Here is a 27,871-nt window from a genome sequence, read left to right as displayed (position 1 = left end):
CTGCGTCTGCGACCTATGCCGCAGTTCTTGGCAACGCCAGGTCCTTAACCCTTTGAGGCCAGGGATCAAACCTGCATCTTCATGGATACTAGTCAGATTCTTAACCCACTGAGCCACAATGGGAATTCCTCAAAATTTTAAATAATCAGGACCAGACCCTGTGTTTGCATCTCATGGCCTCACTTGTTTCCGCCCCCCCCCACCATTTGGGCCCTGGTTTCAGTAACAGTTATTTCTACAAATGGCCCAAGGGCTGTAGTTTGTGGATTTGCTTTTTTAAGACAGTGCATTAAAATATGACTTAGCAGTGGAGAGATTTTAGTCCTCTCTTAAATGTTGCACCCAAACTGAGTGCCTCACTTGCCTCATCCTGGTCCCTGCCCTGCTGCAAAGTGTCCTTTACAATGGACTTGCCAGATAAACTGCAGACTGTGCAATTAGATTTGAATTTCATATAAGGCATGTCCCGTGGGATCTTCTGAAACAATGGTAGTATTCATTTATCTCATATTAAAATGGAATTGTGCCTTTTTTGTTGGTTGTTTTTGTTTTTTGTCTTTCTAGGGCCTACGGCATATGGAGGTCCCAGGCTAGGGGTCTAATCAGAGCTGTACCTGCGAGCCTACACCACAGCCATAGCAATGCCAGATCCTTAACCCAGTGAGCAAGGCCAGGGATCGAACCCGCAACCTCATGGTTCCTAGTCAGATTCGTTTCTGCTGTGCCACGACGGGAACTCCAAGGGTTTTTTTTTTTTTTTTTTTTTTTTTTTGCAGTACCCACAGCCTGTGGAAGCTCTTGGGCCAGGGATTAAACCCATGCCACAGCAGCGAGCTGAGCCGCTGCCATAACCATACTAGACCCTTAACCCACTGAGCCACAAGGGAGCTCCTGTGTATTTTTAACTGCTAAATCTGGCAACCCTACTTGCTGAGTATCCTATCGCCCCTCCCCCTAATATAAGGCAGGATCTGCTCCCACAGCAACACGCCCCACCTACCCTCGTACACATACATCTTACACACAATAAAGTCGACACTGCTGAGCACAGACAGCCTGCTTCCGCAGCACAGTCCTCCCTTGACCTTCCTCAGCCTCCTGCCTTCAGGGTCCGACACTGAGCCTGACGCTGACGGCCTGGCCCTCCTCAGCCACCAGGAGCATCCTCCACTCAACTGAGTCGGGAACACAACTCAGATCCCCAAGCCCCGCCCTCTCGGCGCACGGGTCGGATCAGCCACAGTCCTCTCAGTGCGGCCAGGCCCCCTGCGGCTCTCAGCATCCCTTTCCATGCAAGGAGTGGGATGCTTATCAGTGGGGCTCGGCCTCAGAGAGAAGTAGGCGCACCTCCCAGGGCAGGAGGTACGGCCACCCAAGTATGCTTGGGAAGCCAAAAATGGCAGAGAAGGAGAGGCAAGTCAGGCTTGAAGAAGCCAAGCTCAGAAAGGTAGGTGGAGCCGGAAAAGCTGAGAACACGATGGATGGAAACTTCCAGAGGGACCCTGGGAGCTGGAGCCGACCCTCAGAGGAAGGACGGGCTCGTCACAGGTCAAACAAGACTCCCCATGCCCACGGTGGGAATGAAGATGGAGAGAGGGAAGAAAGCCTTGACAAGAGAGGGCAAGAGTGGGCTGGCGGGGGGAGGTGGCATGGAGTCCATGCAGCCAGAGAAGGACAGATGTGTCACAGCGGAACGCCTGCATTCAGAACCCTGCCGCCGCCTCTGGCCATGAGCCAGCTCAGAGGGGCTTCTAGCTCCTGCATCCCCTGTCCAGGGTTTTCCAAGCACGGGCTTGCAGCAGAACGAACAGGATGCTTGTTACCCACAATTCCCGCTGGGCAGCATCCCAGACACACCCTTGTAGAGTCTCTGCCAAGAGTCAGACTCTGCGTTTTAAAATACTTGGCAGGTGGTCCACTGCCACCCGATCCTGACTTCAGACCCACACCTTCCACCATGAAGGGTAAAGGAAGGATAGCGTTTGGCCTCTATTTCATAGCAGGCATTCCTCTGTATCACAGGGCCCCATCCACGTGAATTTAGGGCCAGCCCTAGAGGCTGGGGGGGTGGGTGTCCTGGAAAACACACCTGTAGGGGAGATGAGGAGGACAAGGGCGGCGGAAGCGATGAGTGTTTATGAAGCCACTGTCAAACAGAGCAGGAAAAGCCTCCAAGAAACAGATGTCTGGTTGGAGTGGGAGGGGGCATGGGAGGGGTGCTGCCTTGGCCCCCCAGTATCACAGGCCTGGGCCGGCTCCGGAGTCCCCAGAGAGCAGAGTCGGCGCGGTGGCCCCCGTCTAGATCTCACTCTCCTCGAGAATCTCCTCCATGGTGTGGACCAGGGTGAAGTCGCCCTCGCTGCTCTCCGACAGGCTGCTGCCCCGGGGCCAGGCTGGGTGGCCATGGCGGGGCAGGGCTTCTGCCTGCCCCAGCCCATCTGCGGTCAAGTGCAGCGACTGGCCCCGGCCAGACGAGGGCAGCGCCTTCTGCAGCGTCCCGGCGCCAGTCCCCTCCGGGACCTTCTTGGGACATTTCCCCAGGAATCGGAAGTTCTTCTCCAGGACCCAGGCTCTGCAGCCCGAGTAGTGGGCTAGCAAGAAGCGGGCCCACTGCTCCCGCAGCTCTGCCTTCACCTGCCAGGTGAGAAGGGGCGGGGTTACTGTCTCGCAGTCCACGCAGCAGACAGGGATGGAGGGGCTATGCTGGACCACGCTCGGGAGACCTACCTTCCTGCTGGGGGACGAACAAAGAAAAGCAAACACAAGAGCAGAGCAGCTGGGAGTGACGCGTGAGGCCAATAAGCAGGACAAGGGGGTGAGGAGACAAAAATCTGAGATGGGGCTCAGAAAAGGACTGTGTCGAGGTGACACTTGAGACGTGCCTGATGGATATGCGGTCCCTGTCCCTGCGTGAAGACACAGAAAAGGCGGCGGTGAGGCAGATGGAAGAGGTTGTTGTCAAGAAGCTTACATGCTAGGGCGAGGAGACAGAAATCAGCCTTTCACCCTGGGACGGGGGCAGGGGAAGATGCAAGGGAACAAGACGTTCTACCGCCTCCTAAAGTCTGGAGAAACCTGCTGCAGCCTCTGTCCCCCATCCCACCCCCCCACCCCCCGCCCCGCTTCAAGCCTCTCTGGCGGGGGTGGAGGGGAGCAGAGAGCTGGGTGTGGCACTGCAATATTAAAAATGAAAATAAGCACTGTTACCAGCATGCTGCAGGGCAGGGGTGGTTAGTATTCCCATTTTACAGACAAGGAAACTGAGGCTCCAAGAGCCTGACTAACTCAGAGTTCCTGAGTGAGTGAGTCACGGCTTAAACCCAGGGTTTTGGACTCCAGCGTTCCAGCTGGTTCCTCTCTCACACTCTGATACTCCAAACGCCGCTCCAGCGGGGCTGCGGCTGGGTTCTGTCACCTTCATCTCAATACCTTTCCCCACTGGTCTAAGCCGCCTCCTGCTCTCTCTACTGGATGCCCATGGTACCCATTTGTCCCAATGGTCACTGTACGCCCCCCACCGTGGCACCAGCACGTAAATGGAACTCTCGGGGTGGTGGGGGCAGTAGGATGCCAGCCCCAGCCTTGCAGGAAGCTAGGGTGGCAGTGTGAAAACGTACCTCTCCATTGGCAAAGCAATACTGCAAGGCCACGAGCAGTCCCTGCAACGAAAGGAAGAGGTGACATGAAGCCTGGCGCAGCAGCAGATGTGTCTGAGGGTTGCCTCAAGTCCAAAGGCTGCCCTCAGTCCTCGAAGCCCCTACAAGGCAGGCAGCTACTTGCTTACACTGACTAGAGTTATAGTCCTACTGACGATGCTCACTCAGGTTTCCACGGGGTCTCTTTTTACTTTGACACCCGCCACCCATGTCAGCCAAGGCTTTGCTTAGGTGCTCATAAGTCAATGATGCTTCAACGCGAAAGGCTCTCCATCATTCACCCAATTACATCGATACCGTACAAGGCTCTGTCCCATGTCTACTTGTCCATGGGGGGCAACGGATAATATTTTTTTTTCCTGACTTGCATCCTTTCCTTTTGGAAACTGACCCTCCCCTACTCCCTGGGCTTCTGGCAGGGCTGTCAAACATGTCCCAGAATGACGTCGCCACAACAAACAGCCCCAAAGCAGGGCCAATCTGAGTTCCCTCCACCAGGAAAGAGAAAGTTGCACCCTCTTCCCTGCGTTTGCCAGCTTCACAGTCAAATTAGTCTGGAGACACTGAGGGAGGGGCATCTTCCCAGCTACATGGAGAGAGGCTATCTGAGGATAAAGCCAGCTTAGAGACAAGCAGAGGCTGGAGATGGTTAGAAAAAGATGTCTGATGATACTGTTTGAATGCCTGGATCCAGCTATGCCTGATGCTGACACTTTCTTTTACCTGAGATGATAAATACCCCTTTCTCTTATCAGGATATTTCTTTCGAAAAGATAGATCATTTCAGAGTTCCCTGGTGCCTCAGTGGGTTAAAGATCCAGCCTTGTCACTGCTGTGGCTCAGGTTCGATTCCTGGCCCAGGAACTTCTACGTGCCATGGCAGTGACAATGCTGGCTCCTGAACAACCCCCAAAATTTTTTTTTAAAAAGATCACCTCATGCCAGTGATTTCCCATCGCACTTACATGAAAACCCAATATCCTTGCAACTGACAAGGGCTTAATCTCTAAAATATACAAACAACTTATACAACTCAACAGCAAAAGAGCCAACAACCCAAGTGAAAAATGGGCAAAAGACCTGAATAGACATTTCTCCAAAGAAGATATACAGATGGCCAACGGACACATGAAAAAGTGCTCAACATTACTGATTATTAGAAAAATGCACATCAAAACTCCTAGGAGGCACCACCTCACACCAGTCAGAATGGCCATCATTAATAAGTCCACAAATAACAAATGCTGGAGAGGGTGTGGAGAAAAGGGAACCCTCCTACACTGTTGGTGGGAACGTAAACTGGTACAACCACTATGGAGAACAGTATGGAGGTACCTTAGAAAGGTATACATAGAACTACCATATGACCCAGCAATCCCACTCTTGGGCATATATCCAAACAAAACTTTCCTTGAAAAACACAAATGTACCCATATGCTCACTTCAGCACTATTCACAATAGTCAAGACACAGAAACAACCTCAACGTCCATCGACAGATGAATGGATTAAGAGAATGTGGTATATATACACAATGGAATACTACTCAGCCATAAAAAAGAACAAAACAATGCCATTTGCAGCAACATGGATGGAACTAGAGACTCTCATACTAAGTGACATAAGTCAGAAAGAGAAAGACAAATACCATATGCTATCACTTGTATCTGGAATCTAATATACGGCACAAATGAACCTTTCCACAGAAAAGAAAATCATGAAGAACAGACTTGTGGTTGCCAAGGGGGAAGGAGTGGGACGGACTGGGAATCTGGGGTTAATGGATGCAAACTATTGCTTTTGGAATGGATAAGCAATGAGATCCTGCTGTATAGCACTGGGAACTATATCTAGTTACCTTTGATGGAGCATAATAATATGAGACAAGGAGTTCCCATTGTGGCTCAGTGGTTAATGAATCTGACTAGGAACCATGAGGTTGTGGGTTCCATCCCTGGCCTTGCTCAGTGGGTTAAGGATCCCGTGTTGCTGTGGCTGTGGTGTAGGCCGGCAGCTGTGGCTCCAACTCAACCCCTAGCCTGGGAACCTCAATATGCCATGGGAGCGGCCCAAGAAATGGCAAAAAAATAAAAAAATAATGTGAGACAAAAGAACGTATATATACATGTGTGACTGGGTCACCTTGCAATACAGTATAAAATTGACAGAACACTGTAAACCAGCTATAATGGGAAAAAAAAATTAAAAAAAAAAAAGAAAGAAAGAAAACCCAATATCCTAACGACAGAAGCTGCGGTGATATGAGCTTGTGTCTGTGTCACTGACTCCATCCTGTGCCACGCTGCCCCACCTCCTGGCCACTACAGCCCAGCCGCACGGGCCTTCTGGCTGCCTCCAGCCTCGCCAGCCAACATGCTCAGCTGCTGTATAACTAAGTGGATCAAAACAATAAAGATTTATTATCTCACATATTTCCTCTAGGCCAAGAATCTGGCAGAGGCTGAGCTGGGGCATTCTGGCTCAGGGCCATTCTTCTGGTTGCAGGCAAGATGTTGGCAGGAACGTTGGGCATCTGAAGCCTTGACCTGCTTCCCAGATGACGCAGAGGCCTGGCGAGTTGGTGCTGGCTGTTGGGAGGAGGCATCCGTCTCCCTCCATCGAGCTTCTTGAGTGTCCGCATGACATGGCAGCTGGCTGCCCCAGAGGGGATGACCCAAGGTGGAAACGGCAAACCCCTCGCACATCCTCGCCTTCCACGCCACACCCTGCCGTGTCCACGACCCCCTAATGGCCGCACAGGCCGGCCCTATTCTGTGTGAGAGGGAACTGCTCAAGGCTGTGCAAACCCGGAGGTGAAGATGATTAGAGGGCCTTATGGGCCCCCAGATATCAGCTTACATCTTCCTGGGGTCCCTTTCTGTTCTCTGGACCATTCTTTCCTCCAATCTCTGCTTAACTTGCTTCTCAAAATTCAGGCCTTAGCTCTCGCATCTCCTACAGGAGAAGTCTTGGCCAACCACTCCATTCTTGGCAGCCACTCCAGGCGCGGTCACAGTCCTCTATTCTATATTCTTCTGAAAACCAGAATTGTACTTTATTTGTCAACAACATAAATCTGTGCCTCCCCACCCCCTTTCCCCAACCAGACTCGTGTTTTTTGGGGGGGGGGGGTTGGCCACATCTGCGGCAGGTGGAAGTTCCCAGGCCAGCAGTGACAAAGCCAGGTCCTTAATAGCTTGTCTACCAGGGAACTCCCAGACTAGCATCTTCATGTGGTCTTTTCAATGCCAGATCCGCAGCACCTGAAATGCTGGCACATGATGGGAGCTCAACAGTATTTGCTGAATGAGTGAGTGAGTGAGTGAGAGAAGGAATGAGCTGGGTTTCTGACACAAGGAAAAGAGTCTTGCCTCCTACAAGGTCAGACCATTTCTAAGATATGACAAGAGAGCTTCCCTTCTGATCTCTTCCTAGTTATTCAGAATTGTGGGCACCAGGACTGCAATGAAAACAACGGGCCATCTTTCTACGGCATTTCCGTTCACAAAGCGTCCACGTTGGGGAAGCTTCCAAAAAGGGATAATGTCTTCAACTTGGGAGCATTTTCTGGATGCGCTGCTTACCTGCCAGGGGTCTGGAATCAAAGGGGCCTAGTTCATGTTTGTTTCCATCATTTCCCCAGACACCTATGCATCCTGATTTGTTAAAGAGCCCCTCGTGGTAACCTCTGTGTCACAGATTTCCCTGTGATGCGAGAGTCTGAGGGACTCGGGCTGTGTCTCCGGTCTATCAGAGCTAAATATGTGTGCAGGACCCGGCTGCATACAACAGGGAACTATCTCCAATCACTTGTGATAGAATATGAAAAAAGATAATACAAGAATATATATATATATGCCTGTATAACTGGGTCACTTTGCTGTACCACAGAAATTGATGGAACACTGTCAATCAACTACAACAAAAAAAAATTTTTTTAAACTGTGTGCAGGACCCAAGGTCTTGGGTGTTTCTGGCAAGAAGCTCTGAAAGTGCCAGGACTCACAAGGAAAGGACACCTTTCCAAACAGAGCACGAAGGTCCCAACGCAGGCGGACCCCCTTCTCTCGCCCCCCCGCTGCGAACAAGGGCGGTCTGGTGCCGGGACAGGAGCTGGCATTGGAAAGGAATCGTCAAGGGCGGCTCTGGGGGGAGACGCTCACGCTCCTCATCTCGGAAGCCCGGGATCTCCACGCTGGCCCACGTGACACGGGCACACGCTTGCACTGCTGGCGCCTGGGGACTTCTCCTTCTCTTTATTCCATAGCTACGGCTCCTAAATGAGGGCTTGGTGGCACCAGTGTGCCACTGTCACACGCCAGCCTCCTTGGAGGGTCACGGCTGCCCTCACCGTTGGCTGGGCAGGGGTCATTGGCCCCTGGGAACAGGACATTAGAAGGCGGAGCTTTCGAGGCACCAGAACTCTCTCGCATGAGTGGGCTAAAGTAAGGTTCCACATCACAAGCATGTCCTCCACGCCCCCAGGGGCTGGAGGCGGGCAGAAGGGGGGAGGCCTCCACCCACACACGAGCCTCTAAGTGTGCCTCTGGCTCCATCTGCAGAAGCAGCTCAGGCTGCCGCAGGACCAAAGGATCCAGGGTGGCAGCGGGTCTCCCGAGATGGCCCCAGGATCTCTCCCTCCCTGTTGGCATGTGCTGCTCCTCACATCAAGAGGGGGATCTTATTCTCCCTCCCCCTGAATCTGGGATGACTCCTTCTTCTGGCACAACGTGGTAGAGGTGACACTCCGGGACTTCCAAGCTTCTGCCTTAAGAGGGTTGGAAGTGCCTGCTTCCCCCTCTTGGAACACTTGCTCCTGGGATGCTCTGAGAGCCCAGCTGCCACGTTCTGAGATGCTCAAGATACACGGAGAGGCCACATGCAGGAGAACTGAGGCACCCCAATCCAGCCCCAGCAGAGTTCCCAGCCAACAGCCCACGTCAACATCCAGCCGTGGGAATGAGCGGCCTTGGATATTCTGGCCCAATCAAGCCTTCAGGTGTCTGCAGCCCCATTCAAAGGGGCATCAAAAGGATCACCCTGCTGAGTCCAGAAGGATCCGCTCACAGAATCATTCAAGATAACAGCATGGCTAATGCCATCGGCAGCAGCATGGGTACAGCTAGAAATCACCTCACTCAGTCAGAAAGAGAAAGACCAACACCATATGCCATCACTTCTATGTGGACTCTAAATACGGCACAAATGAATCTACCTGCGAAACAGAAACAGACTCACAAACACAGACCTGTGTTTGCCGAGGGAGTGGGATGGCCGGGGAGTTTGGGGTCAGTAGATGCAAACTGTTACATTTAGGATGGATAAGCAATGAGGTCCTGCTGCACAGCACAGGGAACTCTATCCAGTCTCTTGGGATAGACCAGGACGGAAGAGAATATAAGAAAGGGAATGTATATACATGTATGCCTGGGTCCCTTTGCTGTACGGCAGCAATTGGTATAACACTGTAAATCAACTATACTTTAATAAAAAAATTTTTTTAACACTCCACTAATTGCGTGTGAGTGAACTCTTAAATTTGGGGCTGTCTTAGAAAAGCATCCTCCCCCACTTCACAGGAATGTTCTTAGAGTTTGTGACATTTACAACTAAAAATAAAAGATAAACATTTTAAAAAAGGGAGATAATAACATGGTTACAGCTTCAAACCATGAGGTCTGGGGGCAGTCTCTTGCACAGCAATGGATGACCCGAACATGCGCCCTTGCCAGCGGGTCTGACAGGCTGGATTCCTTCTCAGAAATCTGTCCCGCAGAGCGACGCCTGAGGATGCAGTTTCAATCCCTGGCCTTGCTCAGTGGGTTAAGGATCCGGTTGTAGCTGTGAGCTGCAGTGTAGGGCACAGACATGGCTCGGATCCTGCGTTGCTGTGGCTGTGGTGTAGGCTATATAGCTGCAGCTCTGATTCGACCCCTGGCCTAGGAACTTCCACATGCCACAGGTGTGCCCTACACTTGGCATCTCCTTGCAGGGCACCGAGGAGGCACTATGGCATAGTGGCTACAGGCCGGTGCAAGCAGCTTTTGGCAGGAAAGGGCCCTTTGCAGGAAAGAGCTCTCCGCAGGAAGCACCCTTTTGTCTCGTCACTAACCTGAAACCGGTGTCCCCACGCTCTACTCATCTCCCACCCTATGGCACCTTTCAGATCTGTTGATGACACGACATCTGGCCTGACTTGTCGGTCCCTTCCGCAGATCGAAGCAACACATGTGAAGAATGCATCATGAACAGAGGGCCAGGTCTCTTCCCCGGCATCCCCTTCGGTAGCACCATCAACAAACTGGGAGCAAGACGGCATCGAAAGGAAGACCACGCGGAACTGATGAGCTGCACGCAAGCCTGCCCGCAGTGGGCGTAACCTCTGTGACCCCCATATCTCAATGACCAACTGAGATTTCTCCCCTCCTTCCCCCTGTGCAGAATCTTCAGAGGTGGTTTTTGGGGACGCTGAGTCCACCATGTCCCAGATGGCTGGCCTTCTGAAGAAAGGCACCTTCCAATCCCATCAACAGTTGTGAGTACTGACTTTGTAAGCAGGAGGCCCTGACTCCACGACACAAACGCTTAATTTCTGAATGCAAATCTCATCTCGGACAACTTATTAGCACATGCAAATTCTCCTGAGAGCCTCAAGTCCGTCACTGTTTTTTTTGGCCCAGCCTGCAGCACACAGAAATCCCTGAGCTGGGGACTGAACCTGCACCACAGCAGTAACCAGAGCCACAGCAGTAACAATGCTAGGTCCTTCACCTGCTAAGCCACCAGGGAACTCCCATGGTCTTTCACTTTTTTTGTGAGCACATGGAGGTTCCCAGGCTAGGGGCTGAATCGGAGCTATAGCTGCCAGCCTACACCACAGCTCACAGCAATGCCAGATCCTTAGCCCACTGAGCGAGGCCAGGGATCAAACCCGCAACCTCATGGTTCCTAATCGGATTCGTTAACCACTAAGCCACGACAGGAACTCTGATCTTTCACTTTTAAAATGATAGAATAATATCTCCATTACAGTGATAATGTGAGGATTCAATGAAATTGATTTTGGCCCAAATAAAGCCACTCCAGCTAGCCTCAGCCGTCCGTGCCTTTGCAGCGTAGGCCCCAGACACGAGAGTGGATAAGTCATCTAGAAGGTTCAGCCCCAGCAAGACACCCTTCTGATGTCCCACCTGGATTCCCGACCCCCAGAATCATGAGAAAGAATAACATGTATTGTCATTTCCATCCGCTAAGTAATGGGTAACAACTGGACCAAAGGCAAACTAGGTACCTTAACCACAACTGCTTCCTGTTTCTAGTGTCAGCATCTGAAAAGGTTCAAGAGCCTCCCCGTCTCTACTCACTGGTCCCCACCACGCTGTGCTGCCTTCTGAGGATGTGAAGTGGAGCCAGTGTTCACTCTGCACAAGCTTTGCAGAGAACCCGGCGAAAACCAGGCACTTAATAAAAGGCTTCCTGTTGACACTCGCCGTGAACATGACTGTGAGTCATGCCAATTATTCTAGCACAGGAAACAACCCACTTTCCCTTCTTCGTCACAGAGTCCTGCTGACAGGATGAAGGCAGCATTTCCAGCTACACACTTCGAATGCCAAAGGCCCGCGCGATAAATCCTGCTGACACGAGAACGCTCTTTCCACCTGTGGGATGGCTCTCCACTCCGCGTCTGTTTGGATCAAGGGCATCTTGTCTTCTCCAGAGCCAAGGTGTCCTTGTTCGAATGTCTACTTACATGGAAGGAGCTCAGAGTCAACTGAATGAAGAGTCGTACAAGTTTCGCAAATCCTTCAACTTGATCGTCCGTGACGAAAGAGAAGACAATCTCGTGAACACCCAGTAAAGAGATGAGGACCAGCGTGGACTTTGCCAGCCTGCAGAGGACAACCAAACGACTGTCACGAGGGCCACCCTGGGAAGAGGCCACCTTTCCTGCTCCCCTGTGCATCCTCCACTGCACTGATGAACGGCTGATTTTCCCATGTGTCTCCTTGGCTACTCACTGAATGCCTTAAGGACCAGGGCGGTCTTGTTCACTGAAGCATCCTTGTACCTGACTCACGGGTGATGCTCCGAAAACATGAACTGGATAAAGGAAGGAAGGAAGGAGTTCCCCAGGGGGACTATGATACACCTGCAGATCTTGATGTTTTGTTTGATGGAGAGACTTCCATGCACACGGCTGTCCCTGTGGGACACTACGCCCCCTCCCAGGTTCGACAAGTTTCCTATGACCTGGCTAGCAGGTGTCTCTCTCTCTTTCTCGATTCAAGACTTCCCATGTCAGTGCTTTACGGAGCCTGGGAAGAGAAAGAAAATGCCATGGCCAGGGTGGCACAGCCACTCCATGGCACCTCCCAGCCTGGAGGCGGGGCTTCCGACCTCACACTCAGGCCTTGCACCCTCTGAGCAGGACGTCCTCGCCGTCCCCCGGGGCTGTCCTCAACCCTGGCAACAGCAAGGGCAGCAGGAAATGAGAAACTGATCCTCCTCATAAAAAGCGCTGTGTGGAAGCTCGAGGCTGTATACACTCCACACAGAAAAGACAAACATTCCTCTGTACCACCCACGTGCAAAGTGCACAGCTGGGGCCCGAACTTGCTGTACTTGCACACTGGTGGGCCCCAAATGGGCCGACTATCAGAAACTGCTTACGAAGCGTTTACAAAAATAATTTTTATTGTTTAGCTATGTATATGTTATATATTACATGCACTTTATATTACATATTTAATATTTATATTTATAAACAGACATATATTTTTATTGATTGACCATGTAGGTGTGTGGATATATACACACAGAGACAGACAGACAGAGAGGGAGAAACAGAGTGCCTCCTGAGCCCAGTGCTGACGCCCTGAATCCAACCCTCCCGGAGGCTGGGTCCTGGGAATGAGAATTTCCCGGACCTCCCCACAGGCTACTGATCGGCAGCCCCATCAGGGAGTAACTGCTCTTGACCATGAAGCTGCTTCTCCATTTAACACGTCCTATGTTAGCAAAGGTGACTCACTCTCAGAGCATAAACAAAGCTACTGTCTGATACACGTTGGGAAGGAGAGCTTAATGAAATGATTCTTTTAGCTTAAGTCACTGGTCTTAAAGGGCCAGACTGGGAGAAGATGTTTCCTCATTGAAAAAACAAAAAAAAAAAACAAAAAAAAAAAAACCAGGGAATTAAAGATGTAGAAACGGAGAGGGTCAGCAGCCCCCACAGGCAGCATCTTCAGGAAGGTTGTACTGTAAGCAAGAGAAAGTGTTCCTCCTTCGCGGGAGTTCCTGCTATGGCTCAGTGGTAATGAACCCAACTAGCATCCATGAGGACACAGGTTCGATCCCTGGCCCCTGCTCCAGTGGGTTAAAGCTTGGATCTGACCTTGCTCTGGTGGTGTAGGCTGGCAGCTGTAGCTTCCATTAGACCCCTAGCCTGGGAAACTTCCACATGCCACAGGTGCAGCCCTGAAAAAAAAAAAAGAGAGAGAGAGAGAGAAAGAAACCACTCATAGACACCCTCAACTCCTGGAGGAGCTCCCCTGGTGGCTCAGTGGGTTAAGGATCTGGTGTTGCCACTGTTGTGTCTTGAGTCATTGTTGTGGTGTGGGTTCAATCCATGGCCTGGCAACGTCCATATCCCTCAGACTTGGCCAAAAAAATTAAAAAAAAAAAAAAAAAAACACTCCTGGAAATTAAACAAACAACCCCCAAACTCTTAAAACAGTCTCTCCTTGGGAGCACGTTTGCTCAGCTAAGTGACTGGGCGCAGGCGGCCGTGGGCGTGCAAGAAGGCATGAGCTTGGCACAGGAGAGCCACGCAGCCAGGCCCTGGGCCTCAGGCTCCCCACTCCTTGGCCTCCCCTGACCAGCAAGGTCCTGGGACACTCAGCCCACGTCCTCGGAGCCAGGGGTGTCCTCTCCTTGGTGGCTCCTGTTCAGCTCCCGCTGGCTTTAGGTCCTTTTAGGGCACAAGGTGAGGTTTTCTTGTTTCACTGACGACCCTGCGTTCCGCTCCAGAATCCACTCCAAGATTCCACATTTAGTACAGGATGACTTTTAAAGGATGACTATTTTTTATGGAGTTTTGGGCCATTTTAGTCACTGCCACCTCTCTGGGTGGATGTCAGAAGGGAGTTCCCACTCCTCACCTGATTCTAAGTTCTCTGGAGACGAGGGACTATTTGTTCAGATGAAAATCCATAACCATCTAGAGCACTTCCCTCTCATGAACTGTGTTTATGCCTGTTTTTCATCTAGAGTCATCTGTTTATTTAAATGGTTCAGTTTATTGCAGTCATTTAGCTCTTCAACAAATATTTATTGGGCATCTGCTCTGGACACAAGAAGGAACACAGTGAGAGAGGAAGAGCTGGGGTCAAAGACAGTGGGACATGGGGACAGGGCCTGGGGCCTGGCTTCAAATCCCAGGGCTGCCACTTACTAGCCATGTGGCCTTGGGCAAATTATTTAACCTCTCTACCTGTAAAAATGAGGACTGTACTACTAATGATATAATATGAAATTTTAAAATAATAATACTATTAATAAGAATTCCTGGGAGTTCCCTGATAGTCTAGTGGTTAGGATTCAGCTCTTTTACCGCTGCAGCCTGGGTTCAATTCCTGGTTTGGGAAATGAGCTCCAACATCGAGTTGCTGCATGCTTCAGAAAAAAAAAAAAAAAAGAATTCCTGACAGGGCCATTATAGGATTTTTTTTTTTGTTTTTTTGTTTTTTTTTTGCTTTTTTAGGGCTGCACCCATGGCATATGGAGATTCCCAAGCTAGGGGTCGAATCAGAGCTACAGCTGCTGGCCTACAGCACAGCCACAGCCACGCGGGATCCGAGCCACAACTGCGACCTACACCACAGCTCACGGCAATGCCAGATCCTTAACCCACTGAGTGAGGCCAGGGATCGAGCCTGCAACCTAATGGTTCCTAGTTGGGTTCATTTCCGCTGCGCCACCATGGGAACGCCTGTAAGAATTAAATAACATGTGGCCAACCCTCAGAATGAATGTTACCTGATGCCTGGTCAATAAATTTAGTTATCGCTGTTTTCTTCTGGCCACACCTGTGGCACGTGGAAATCCCCAGGCCAGGGACTGAACCTGAGACTCAGTGGTGGCAGCACTGAGTCCTTAACCACTAGGACACCAGGGAATTCCTAGATATCACTATTTTTGTTTTGTTTTTGTTTTCTTATTAGGGCTGCACCTGTGACATATGGATGTTCACAGGCTGGGGGTCGAACTGGAGCTGCAGCCTACACCACAGCCACAGCAATGCCAAACCTGAGCCCCATCTATGAACTCTGCCACAGCTCATGGCAACGCCGGATGCTTAACCTACTGAGCGAGGCCAGGGATCAAACCCACATCCTCATGGATATCCAGTGCATTCTTAAACCACTGAACCCCAAGGGCCACTTACAACCACTATTTTTAAAGAAGCCGTCCCTGATGCCCTCAAGTGTTCACAACCTCAATGACTTGGATCAGTTTTCTTCCATGTGTGACCGTTTCCTGAAAGTCTTTTCAGAAAGGGGCCTGGGGTTTAGCATGGGAAGAAACAATGCTCCCTTCTAAGTCTGCTAAGGGCTCTGCCCCGTGTATCACATGGAAAGTTAGGATCGTTTATCTAGAGCCACTGCCGTGCTGGGAACCACAAAGAACGGAGAAGTCCGGCCAAGCTCAGGGTCTGCTGCTGTCTGTTCACAGTCCAAGGGCATTGCTCCCCCTCCAGACCAGACAGCAGGGCTGGTTGCTCTTCTGCTTGACTGGTAGAAGCCAGGGGATGAGGGCTAGGACTACAGAAGGTTCTCCAGTCCTAGCAACGTGCCCCTTTGGCGAGGCCTCCGTGTGTTTAAAACAGTCCTAAGATATACACCCGGAGGGGAGGCCAGATCTTGAGAACTGCATTCTGAAAGTTCTCAAAATCTGGGAGAGGTGGAGGCCAGGCTGCTCCTACCGAATGCACGAAGCTCCCCCAGAATGCACCAGACCCCCACTGCCCGTTCCTCCTCACCCTAGCCAGGGCCCTGATGGGGGGGGGGGCGGGGCGGAGAAGCTCCCCGTGTGCCAAAGGCCACTGTGAGCTGGGGATGATGGCACGCAGCCCTCCGAGGGCTTGGAAGTGAGGGACTTGGCACTGATTGGACAGAAAGATGGGCGAATGCACTTCTCAACGCTGCAGGATGCCCCGGCCCAGGGAGTAAAATTAGGTGGCCTGGGTGTGTCCTAAGAGATAGAGCCCTGACTTGGCTAATTAACACGCACAAGCTAATCACCTGTGTTGCACTCTGCATGCAGAAAGAATAGAGCCAGAAATCAGATGGTGGGAAACACCACAAAGCAGCAGGACGTTCTCAGTACTCATCCAGCCCTATGAGGGGAGACTCTGCAGAAGGAACCTCCCTCTCCCCAGGCAGGGGGCACCACAGGGCAGTGGTGGCTTCTTGGGCCATGGGCAGTGATCCTTGAACACCAACCACTTCACTTAGGTGGTGATCACCAAACAACATTCAGGTGACTGCTCTGCATTCCTGGATCTTCTGGTATCAGCGTCACGAGAAGGGCAGGCACTAGCAGGAACCCTCCCCGACCCTATGCTTACCTTTCACAGACTCTTAAAAATGAGCAACTGTACCATCTGGTTTATACATCAGTCTGTGGGTTTGGTCAGCATTAGTCAGCCCTTCAAAGTCTCAGCCACTTGGGAACACTGACAGATCCCCAGGACAGTCCCCACCTGATGGCAGACTCGCCAAGGTGAGGTGTCTCACGCTAAGAAGCCTTCAAGCAGGCAGGACACAGGTTCCTCTTTTCACGTTTTTGTTGTTGTTGTTGTTTTATTTTTTATTTTTTTTGTCTTTTTAGGGCCACACCTGCAACATATGGAGGTTCCCCAGCTAGGGGTCAAGGTGGAGCTGTAGCCACTGGCCTACACCACAACCACAGCAATGCCACATGCGAGCCACATCTACCACCTGCACCACAGCTCATGACAATGACGGATCCTTAACCCACTGAGTGAGGCCAGGGATTGAACCTGCGTCCTCATGGATGCTAGACAGATTCACTTCTGCTGAGCCAGGATGGGAACTCCTTTTCAAGCTTTTTCCTTGAATAAGTTTGAGGGAAAGGAAAAAAGTTTCCAGATGGATTGTATAGGTCAGGTGGGATCACTCTTTCTCTCCCCAAAACAGCATCCTGAATCACTGCTCAGTCATGAAGGTCTCCCCAGGATCTTGATTTATCCCTCCCAAGATAACTGCCTCTGAATCCGGGGTGCACACTTCAGGGCTGTGCAAGGAACTCCATTAGGTACTGGAAGAATACACACCAAGAGAAGACAATGGAAGCTCTGTGTATGTTAAATTTTTATGCATCTTTTGTCATTTTCTCTACTTTGGTGCATCTCATAATGTATGGAACAGCTCAGGAGACCACGTGTACGTACGATGAGTGACACTCTTTACTGACAGAGACTGATGATCAGAGACGTATGGGAGCCACTGTCTTGGATAAGTCTACAGAAAAGCCTGGAAAAGAGGATGTCCAGGCTGCTTAGAAATGCATTTGCCACGGCCCGATCAGAAACTTTCACACATTATTTTATCAGAGCTTCTGTAAAAAACCACTCTGGCTTCTTATCAGAATCTCCTGGAGACTCTGCTGTAAGAGGGGCTCACGGAGGGGCTTCAGCGCACTTACTGAGTTGAATGCCCCGTGGAAGGGCTCCTGAGTTGCGGGCTTTGGCCAGCTGTCGGTGATGCTTAAAGCAGCCAGGACGAAAAGCTACTGTAGGGGCTGCTGTGGCTCCGGAGCTCAGGGATGGCCCCAGTGGTACACAGTGGGCTTTGGGGGCACCCATCGGCAGGGGTTAGACTCTCGGTCTGTGTGGCAGGTGGCACCTTGGCATTCATCTGCCCCCAGTTTCTGTCTCCTGGGAGCCCTGGCCTCTCTCGGGTTTCCATGGTGCCTGGGCTTCCCCTCTGCCTGCTTAGCCAGAGGGCTGCCCTCCCTGAATGGCCCCACGCAGGGTGGATGAGGAAAGCCCTGCTCCTGGCCTTGGACCTCCACGCTCCACAGTGGTGAGAGGCTGAGCCTTGGGAAGAGGGCCAAGGAGCCTGCCAGCACTTGGAGCCTCACCCAGAGGCTCCGAGAAAGGCGGGGGTAGCTCTGTGCGGCCCAGGCCAGCCCAAGGGCCCCAGGACTAAGGGGTTTTGCACAATACTTGAGCCAACTACCATATACGTTTGCCTGACCCTGATCTCTGGGAGTTTATCCTTCTGGAGCTCTTGCGGGCAGAGTTTTAGGCTGAGAGGATCTGGGGTCTGGGTCCCGGGCAATAACGCACCTCTTCTGCTTAGCTTGGGACACGTGGAACTCTGACGCCCTTTAGTCCTCGTAACAAGCAGAGGGCACGTCTGGTGTGACACTCGCATGATACACATCAGGGCACAGACCCAGCGAGACCGGGCAACGTGCCCAAGGTCAGTCCAGGGTCACGGCCGGCATCAGCTCTCCGGACCACAGCAACCCACAACATTCCACGGCGACATCCCGATCTTTCGGAGTTGGAGGGTGTGCTCCTCACGGGGGCGTCCCCAGCCCAGTCGCTTTTCATTGGCGGCACAGTGCCCAGCACATCATGGGCTTTCATCAAACATTTATTGGATAAAAGGAGAAACTACCTTCCCAGCACGCCCAGCTCAGGGCCCATTCTGGCCTTAGAGTCGGAGAAGCCAAGCCACAGCCCGCCTGACTCAGCCCTCTGCCTCTGGCCCGGACTAAAGTCTTCACCTTTGGGCTTAAACTTTGGGTGAAAACACTCTGTCCCCAAGAAGAGCACACATCCTATAAAAAGTAGCCAGAAAAGGTGGGAGCGAGCCCTTTCTCTCTCATCCTTTGGTTCATTTGTTTTGTTTTTTGCTTTCTCCCTTCCTTCTTTCCTTCCTTCCTCTCTTGGGCTGCACCTGTGGCATATGGAGGTTCCCAGGCTAGGGGCTGAATCGGAGCTGCAGTTGCCGGCCAACACCACAGCCATAGCAACGCTAGATCCTTGATCCACTGAGTGAGGCCAGGCATCAAACCCACATCCTCACGGATACTAGCCGGGGTCCTAACCCACTGAGCCACGATGAGAATTCCTCCTTTGGCTCATTTGCATTGACAGCAGTGCAGAGCCCAAAAAATACCATGATCTGACTTACTGTGAGATGGGACGTGTTATCACGTGGAAAGCAGAAGACCAGACGCAGCAAAGACAAGTCACAAGGAAGGGTGACTATGTGAGCAATATATTTTCTTGGGCTCCAGAGGTTTGTGGTCTTACTGCTCAAGGTCTTAAAAAAAAAAAAAACCCAAATAACTCTCTTCTGGGTTATGCTCTATCTTTTATTACATTACCTCAACTTCTCCTGGAAGGATGGCAACAGTCAAATTCCCCTTCGTGTGACCCTTTCCTGTCCCTGCAACCCACCCATCCTCAAGGGCGTTTTGACAGTTTCCTGCTGAGGAATGTCTGTGCCCTTGACTATGCGCCACTGATTTCATTTTCACGGGACCAGAAGGTCCTCACCTTCGGCAAAAGCCCTACATGATCCCACGACACCTTGTTCAGAGGGGCTCTTGCTGACGCGTGTCTTAGGAGATAAATGTACTAATGCAATGGGCCCCCTTCCTGGGACATTAGCCAGAACAGCCAGAAGGGGCCAAAGTAACCTTGGACTACTGGGGACAGGCCGCAGGCCACTCACCTGTATTTATAATCTCTGAAGCACATCTGATGAGCTTTGAGCTTTGAAATGAGAAGCTTGAGAATTTTCAGGAAGATGAAGAAGTTGACCTTGGGGGGAAAAAAAAAAAGGAGAAAGGAGTAAGTGATGGGCTCCACGTGGCTATGAATATCAAGGTCACCCTGGACCTGGCCGACAGACAGATCCTTGTCCGTGGAAACCAAGGTCAATCCGGCAGTCAGGCGGTCAGGTGGTCCTCACGGTAATCCCCCCTCTCCCCGAGGCCACCTCAACTGAGTCTGGAAAAGATCCTGAAAGACCCCTTAGTTTAGTCTTCTGCCTCTAGAAACCCCACCACAAGAGCCATCTGCGAAAGAGAGAAGGACACTTACACTTTTTTGGTCACACCGATGGCATGCGGGAGTTTTCTGGGCCAAAGATCAAACACATGCCACCGCGGTGACCTGAGCCCCAGGTGCAACAATGCCAGATCCTTGACCCATCGAGCCACCAGGGGACGCCTACATCACTATTTGTAGTTAACATGTATTGCGTACTCACCACGGCAGGCACTGGGCCAACCTTCCACACATGATTTCATTTCATCCTCGCAACAAGCCTCTGAGGAAGCCATGCTGTTTGTGTGCCATGACGCAGTGAGAAAACAGAGGCACAGAGGAGACAGGTCCCACTCCCAGGGCTGCCCAGCCAGGGAGTAACGGAGCCAGTAATTAAATCCACATTCATCTGATCACCACCCTCCCTTCACTTAAACAGAATCCCACGCTGCCTCCCACCGTAAAGAACGCCAGGCCTGTGGGTATCGAACTTGAGGTCCTACTCCCTAGACGACTTTCCACAACTGTCGTGGAAATCAGCCCGTCCCTCTCAGCCTCGGGAGACACGTTTAAACATGTCTGCAAATTCTTGACACCTCTCCCTTCAAAGGCCGAGCCTAATTTCTCTTTCCTCTCTGGAAGGTGAGCGAGGTTCAGCTACTGGCTTCTACCAACGCTGACCTCGGAGGCGAGGTGTGGGGACGCTGCCTTCCGAGGCTAGGTCCTCAAAGGGGTGGCGTCCACCCAGTTCCTTCTCCCTCTCAGGGGAGAGGCAGCCGCCACGTTGGGAGGACACTCAAGCAGCCTGTGGAGAGACCCCCGGGGGGGGGATCCAGTGCTCCTACCAAAGAGCAGCCCCGCTGCCAGCCGTGCGTGTCGGCCCCCCGGGAAGCTGACCCTCCAGCCCCAGTCAGGCCTCCGAAAGGCTGCAGCCCTGGCCAACCTCTTGACAGCAGAATCACGAGCCTCCCGGAAAGGCAGCCGAGCAAGGGGCCAGGTGCAGGCAGGGGTGGAGAGCGCGAAGAGCGTGTGTGAGACGCCAGGCTGGACAAGGAGGGAGGGTCCGCTTCCCGCAAGAGCCCTGCGTTAGCACACGGAGGCGGCGAGGTTTTCTTCCGAAAACTGCGGTGCTGGATTTCCAGCTGCAAGTGACCTCGTCAGATGTGCCCGTCTGCACTTCAGCCGCAGGCGCGGAGACCAGGTTAAATGACGGCCAGGCTGGAGGGAGGCAGCCTCGGAGTTCCCGGGGAGGGTGACGAGAGATGAAGTCAAGCAGCGGCCTGGTGCCTCAGGGACGGAACGGAGACGGGTGAGGCATCGCTGAGAGTGTCAATCAGATGATCTCCGTTACCGGCTGGACGTGAGACCAAAGAGGACCCCGAAGCAGCACGCGGCTCTCAATGCGTGGCAGTGCCCTTCACCGAGAGAAGGCCCACTCAGAGGAGGAGACGCATTCGGTGGCGGGGAGGGGGATCTAGTATTTTGGACACAAGACCTGTCCCGAGGCAGTGAGATACTTAGGTCTGGACCGCAGCAGGGAGGTCCCAGCCAGCGTGTGGCGCCACTGGAGTGGGTGAGCTTATCCAGGGAGGCTGTGTAGACTGGGAGAAAAGAGGGCTAAGAGAACCACTTGGCCGTGAAGGGAAAGGTGGAGGAGGTGGAGACAGCAAAGGAGACTGAGAAACAACCGCCAGGGCCACTGGCGTGAACAGGGGCTTCCTGGACGCTCACAATGGGAAGGATTTTAAGAAGGTTTAAATGCTGCGTGGAACTGAAGCAAAATAAGACTGCGCTTGGCAACAAGGAGCTCCCTGAGGGTAGCTGCAGTTTATAGGCAGGAGCACAAGCCAGATCACAAGGCTTTGTTTTGTGAACGAAGCATGAAGACGGGAGACAGCGAGTGTCACCCACACTGAGGAGGCTTGGCTGCAAAAGGAGGCGGCTTGATACAACAGTAGTTGGCAAAGTTTCAGAACAGAGATGAGGTCTCCACTTCTGTGTGGGGCTAGCAGAGGTTTTGGGGGTACCATCATTTTTTAAATAGAAAAGACTCAAAAATGCCTCTGTGCAAAGCAGAAGAAGCCCACAGAGATGGTGGTCAGGTGACAATTTTTGAAGGAAAGTCTCCACAGACACTGAGCTAGCACAAGACTGATGCCCCCTGTCTTAAACCCCAGACTGAACACAGGCTGCAGAATCCAACAGGCCCCTATCGTGACTGGCCTTACTGCCCTTGGGAGAACCAAGACTCAAAGCTAAGAGGCTATTTATCCCGTCCACAAGCCAACCAGGATGATGGAGACTCCCAGCCAAAGAATATTTAGTAACAGAACACTTAAACACAAACTCAGTGTAACCAAGTAATTTATCCCTTTTAATGGGTATCTGTTCTTCATCACAAAGAGAATACGCTGTGTCCCTGGCTCAGTGATTTGTTGAACTCAGGCATTTTTCTTACAAAGCGAGCCTAACTGGGGAAAGGCACATATTTCAGCAAAGTTATTTCAATCAGAACTATCTCCTAAGAAGTGAAGGCTTGCGGCGAGGAGTGTGCTGATTCACTGTTGTGTCTCCCAGAGACCAGGCAAGAGAAAACGGGCCTCAACCACAGGGCCAAAGGAGGAAGCACTTCTCCACTGCCATGGCATGAAAGTCCAGCCCAGTGGACCACAGAACCTCAGTCACGCAGCCGTCCCAAAGACAGGGGCCGGCCACCACATCTGGATGGGACTTTTGTCACTTGCGCAGGAGCAGGAAAGGGGCTGAGGAGGAAAGTGGCGAAGAAAGCAGCCACCCTGGACCCTATGACCAGCTGTAGGGCACTTAGGAGTCCAAACATCTAAGGCTGCCTTTCAGGTCCTGGATGGTAGAGAATGCATGCGATCAGATGTCCCATTCTCAGTGACATTTCTCTGGCACCCCAACTAAAATGCCTACCATTAGGGCCACTCCTCTGGGTTGAAACCTTCTATTCCCTAGAGCCCTGCTGAAGTGCACACGCCACAGAGAAGTCCAGGGATGGCTGGGGGAGAAGGGCTTTCTCTCTCATTCATTCGTTTCATTTTTTCAGCAATGAATTCAATAAACGCCTATGATCCGACTTACTTTTACCATGGAAAGCAGAGGATAGGATGCATCAAAGGTCAGTTTTTTGTTTTTGCCTTTTCTAAGGCCCCTCCCACGATGGATGGAGGTTCCCAGGCTAGGGGTCTAATCGGAGCTGTAGCCACCTTCCCATGCCACAGCCACAGCCACGCCAGACCCAAGCTGTATCTGCAACCTACACTACAGCTCATGGCAACGCCGCATCCTTAACCTACCGAGCAAGGTCAGGGACTGAACCCGTGACGTCATGGTTCCTAGTCGGATTCGTTAACCACTGAGCCAGGATGGGAACTCCCTCCAAAGCTAAGTTTTGTTTTGGTTTGTTTGGCCATGCCCATGGCATGTGGAAGTTCTGGGGCCAGGGACTGGCTGGACTTTCATGCCATGGCAGTGGAGAAGTGCTTCCTCCTTTGGCCCTGTGGTTGAGGCCCGTTTTCTCTTGCCTGGTCTCTGGGAGACACAACAGTGAATCAACACACTCCTCGCCGCAAGCCACAGCAGTGACCCAAGCCAGTGACAATGCAGGATTCTTACCTCGCTGCATCAAAAGAGAACTCTAGAGTGTTTTGTTGTTGACTTGCTCATTTGTTTTTTAAGCAAAGGTAAGTTTTGATGGGGTGGAAAATCCAGGGTATGGGGAGTAACTCTATCAAGGAGGGGAGCGTGGGAGGGGAGAAGTCTTAGGAAACCTGGAGACACACAAGGCCAGTAAAAACGAATTTTACTAATTTCTTAGCTTCGCCAGTGTCTGAGGCTGTCAGAGAAAACATCTGGTGAGACAAAGCGAAGGCATTTGACTTTACAGCTTCATAAAACTGATACATGATGTGTTCAATTCATTGGCTCAAAAATGCCATTCACTGGCTATTCAATACAGCCGATCTGTTACCTTCGGGATCAGGGAAGTGAGGGGGACAAACGTGCCGTTTACTGAGTCTGTAAGGCTGTCGTGAAGGGCTGGACAAACCAAGCTTCTACGGGTTTACTACTGGGAGCAGCACAGTCTAGGATATAAGAAAGACCATGTTCCACACGCAAGGGTAGCAGGTTGCTTTAAGCAGTCAAGTCTTACACCCTGAAGGAGATGGGAGTTCTACAATTTCCATGTCTGGTCAAAGACCCAAATATCATCCGAATTCTTAGGGTGGTCATTCTTAAAAATAGGGACTCAAGAGGGCAACAAAGTCAGCTGATATGGCTAGAAATCCAGTATGATGTAATCGACCCATCAGCAAATGCAGACCCTGCCCGAGAGACGGTGGGAGAAACCCAGCTATGGTAAGTGGGGATCCTCACTAGGGAGCCTGAGTCTGGGATGGGAAACCCTCCTTGTCCCACTGCTCTGCTCACCCTGCACAGCTGGGGCTTGCTCTGCTCCACGCAGTCATTCCGAGACCCAGGTCCCTTCCATGCTGTGGTTCAAGGAATTCTATTTTGGAGTCTGGGTTATGCCTACTCAGCTCAATGGAAAACAGCAACCTGTGGTCACATGACCAAACATGAAGGCAGCTGTTGGCTCCGTCATGGTCTGATGGACCTCAGAACAGTAACTATTAGACTCTGAATTCCCTGGGGGCAGAACCTATAGGGATATCCATCTTTCTTCCCCTCAAAGAACTCAGCACTGAGTCAAGCACAGAGAAGGTGCTCAGCCAATGTTCCATGAAGGTGCAAGAGAATGAATGAATGCAATTCCAGTGCCGAGGAAGCCTGGCCCGGCAGAAATTCTGATTCCATCCATGTGGGGGGAAATTCAGGCTGGGCATTTTCCAAAAGTCCCAAGTTGTTCTAATGTGCAGACGCCGTCTAATCTAGGGTTCCACAACCTCAGTACCATCGACATTTGGGGCGGGATAATTCTTTGGTGTGGGGGCTGTTCCGTGCACTGTAGAACGTTTAGCAGCACCCCGGGCATCCACCCACTGGATGCCAGTAGCACCCCTACCCCAGTGTGACAATTAGACATGTCTCCAGATGCCGCCATATGTTCCCAGAGGCAGAAGCAGCCTCCGTTGAGAACTAGTGGTCCAGTCAAGGTCTGAATTTATAGATGAGGAAACTCACTTGGCTAAAGGCCCTATCACAAGTTAGTCACGATGCCCAAGCTCCAGACTCCTGGATGGGCTCCCTGCATTTCACTGGGTAGCCTTGCTTTTCTCGTCCATGTCTGATAGGGCATGGAAATGCCACTCTCCTGGGAGGCCTGAAACCAGTGTGCAGAATCAGAGGCTCTAGCGCTTCCCCAGGGGATTGGAAAGACAAATTGATGGAGGTGGACAACACAAAGCCCTTCTCTGTGGCCCATGGCAGTACTTCACCGGTTCACAGTCAGATATCCCTCGTGACCAAGGGGCATGTTCCCATCTCCATTCAAGCCCATTTCCTCTTGTCCAAGGCCGCCTTGACACAGACAATAATTTAGTAATATCCTCGGTAAGACCTTCAGAGACCTGAAGATGACTGTGAAACTGTCCCTTCCAGGTACCTCTGTTGACTTTCCTTAATTTGAGGGACAGAGAAATTAACAAAGGGTTCAGTCCACAAGGAGGAAGAGCTTGCCAGGCAGATGTGGGGCCATCAGACTGGCATTCTAGGCAGAAGGTCGGCGTGTGCAAAGGCATGGAGGGAGCAAACATCAGGACGGGTCGGGGGAACTATGAGTTCCCCCATATAAACAGAGCATGGGGTGCTTGTGGTTGGATGGCAGTGACGGTACTTATCACATTAAGGAGTCTGGAACCAAGCCTAAGGGCACTAACAAGCCATTGAAAAGACACACATAGAAAACATACTCAAATTTCACTCAGGAAAGACTACTCTGGTCGCAATACAGAGGATGGATTGCCAGGGGCAGGGAAAAGGAAGGAGAAAACAGGAGGCATTTGTAAAGCTCTGCGCAAGAAACCCAAGAGGCTGAAGAACAGTAGATTGAGGAAAAGGAGACAGCTTGGAGAGAAGGTCAGAGAGAGAAAGGACAGGACTTGCAGTCTGAGTGGATGTTTCAGGGAGGAGGTAGGGAGAAGCGAAGTTTCTGGCTTGGGTGGCTGGTAGGTGGGTGACACTGTCGTTCTCTGGGTGGGGTGAACAGGAGGAGGAGAGGCTGTGGGTCAGTGAGAGAGGAGCCACTGCGAGCCAAGGTGACTGTGGCCACTTCAGTGGAGCTGCCCACGACTGGAGTTGCAGAGGTAACAGCGCGCGAAGGTCATTTCATCCACAAGAAGACAGAGCGCATTCTCCGATCCTGAGAGAAGAACCAGGAAGCACCGAAAGAAACCAGCACACAGGGCAGCCAGCTGTGGCCAGCCAAGCAGCAATGCAGAGAAACCACCGCAGCCCTGACCATGGATTAGAATCACTTGGGAGTTTTTTGTTTTTGTTTTTGTCTTTTCTAGGGCTGCTCCTGCAGCATATGCAGGTCCCCAGGCTAGGGGTCGAATCAGAGCTGTAGCCGCCAGACTACACCAGAGCCACAGCAATGCAGGATCTGAGCCACGTCTATAACCTACACCACAGCTCACGGCAATGCCGGATCCTTAACCCACCGAGTGAGGCCAGGGATCAAACCCGCAACCTCACGGTTCCTAGTCAGATTGGTTAATCACTGAGCCACGATGGGAACTCCACCTGGGAGCTTTTAAAACCGCAACTACCCCGGGGCCCCTTCCAGAACTTCTGATGAAATCCTCTGGGGTACGTGCCATCGTGATGTTTAATGCACAGCCAGTTTTGAGGCCCACTGGTGCAGGGGCATAGAGCTTCACAAACTTCATTGGGCACCCAGAGCCTCGGAATCCTGTTACAATGCAGATATCCCCATTCCGCAGGTCTGGGGTGGGGCCTGAATTCTTTACGAGCACTCAGGGGACCACACCTGAGCTTTTCATTATAATCCCTAAGCCACACCTGAGGTCAATGCAACACAAATCTCACACAAAAGGAACATTTCAAGATATCCAGGTGATTCCAAGAGCAACAAAGATTGAGAACCACTGATGTAGCTTCCATTAGACCACAGGGTAAATGCCAAGGATCCAGCTGGAGCGACCCTAAACTACTTCCTAGGGAAGGTCCTCCTGCTTTATTCTGCCTAGTTAGTGAAAACCTCCAGTATCCAGGAGTGTGGGTCACAAGCGTTCACTGACTAAGTTTATGCAAAGCCCGCCATATGCTCGCACTGGCTGCCAAGGTGCAACAGAACACGGGGCTTAGAGCGACAGCAAACAGGTTTTAGACAAGTACTTGCAATAGAAGTTCCCGCCGTGGCTCAGCGGTTAACCAACCCGACTAGCATCCATGAGGATGCATGCAGCTTTGATCCCTGGCCTCGCTCAGTGGGGTAAAGGACCTGGCATTGCCCTAAGCTGTGGTGTAGGGCGCAGACGGGGCTCGGATCCAGTGTTGCTGTGCCTGTGGCGTAGTCTGGCGGCTACAGCTCTGATTCGACCCCTAGCCTGGGAATCTCCATATGCTGAGGGTGCAGCCCTAAAAAGACAAAAAAAAAAAAAAAAACCAAAAACCAAAAAAAAAAAACCTTGGAATAAAGTTTTGCTCAGGTTATAGCAGAAGTTGGCGCGGGATCTCGGAAGGACACAGGACAGGGTGTGCCCACTTCTATTTTTTGGGGGGAGGGTGTTCAGCTACAGTGGCCAAGTGGATAAGATGGCGGAGGGAGCGGGAGGAAACGCGTGAAAAGCCCAGAGCACTGCAGGCCTGTGGCCTGCAGGCAATACATCTTTCGGGGCAGCCGCACGGTGTTGTCATTACAAGGGCTGGTGTCACTTGGTCAAACTGAGATCCAGCACCCCCCACTTACTGACTCTGTGACTTCAGACAAGCACCTTTGCATCTGTTCAGCATCCTCTCCAATAAAAGAAACACAAGAACAGTGCCTACCTCCCGGGTTTGTTTGGAAGATGAAATGAGTTAACACGCGCAAAGCACTTAAAAGGGTGCTGGTACCGAGGAGTCACTCAATAAACACTCAGCCGCAGCGGAGGTGGCCGGCGAGGAGCAGG

General features: G+C 51.7%; 1 protein-coding gene across 1 annotated transcript in view; it reads right to left on the bottom strand.

The window, feature by feature from the left end:
* Window positions 1–2,120: 2,120 nt before the first annotated feature.
* Window positions 2,121–27,871, bottom strand: part of GLP2R (glucagon like peptide 2 receptor) — a 54,769-nt gene continuing 29,018 nt past the window's right edge. The window contains exons 10-13 of the mRNA XM_047757248.1: window positions 19,435–19,523; window positions 11,409–11,547; window positions 3,618–3,659; window positions 2,121–2,634 (exon numbers count right to left, since the gene is read on the bottom strand). Of these exons, the coding sequence (XP_047613204.1) occupies window positions 2,299–2,634; window positions 3,618–3,659; window positions 11,409–11,547; window positions 19,435–19,523 (606 nt within the window). The 3' untranslated portion in view covers window positions 2,121–2,298. The remainder of the gene's footprint in view (window positions 2,635–3,617; window positions 3,660–11,408; window positions 11,548–19,434; window positions 19,524–27,871) is intronic.

Source organism: Phacochoerus africanus, chromosome 14, assembly GCF_016906955.1.
Source record: "Phacochoerus africanus isolate WHEZ1 chromosome 14, ROS_Pafr_v1, whole genome shotgun sequence".
In the NCBI taxonomy this organism is placed as follows: domain Eukaryota; kingdom Metazoa; phylum Chordata; class Mammalia; order Artiodactyla; family Suidae; genus Phacochoerus; species Phacochoerus africanus.
The sequence above is the reverse complement of the archived record's forward strand: the minus strand, read 5'-3'. Positions and strand labels throughout refer to the sequence as shown.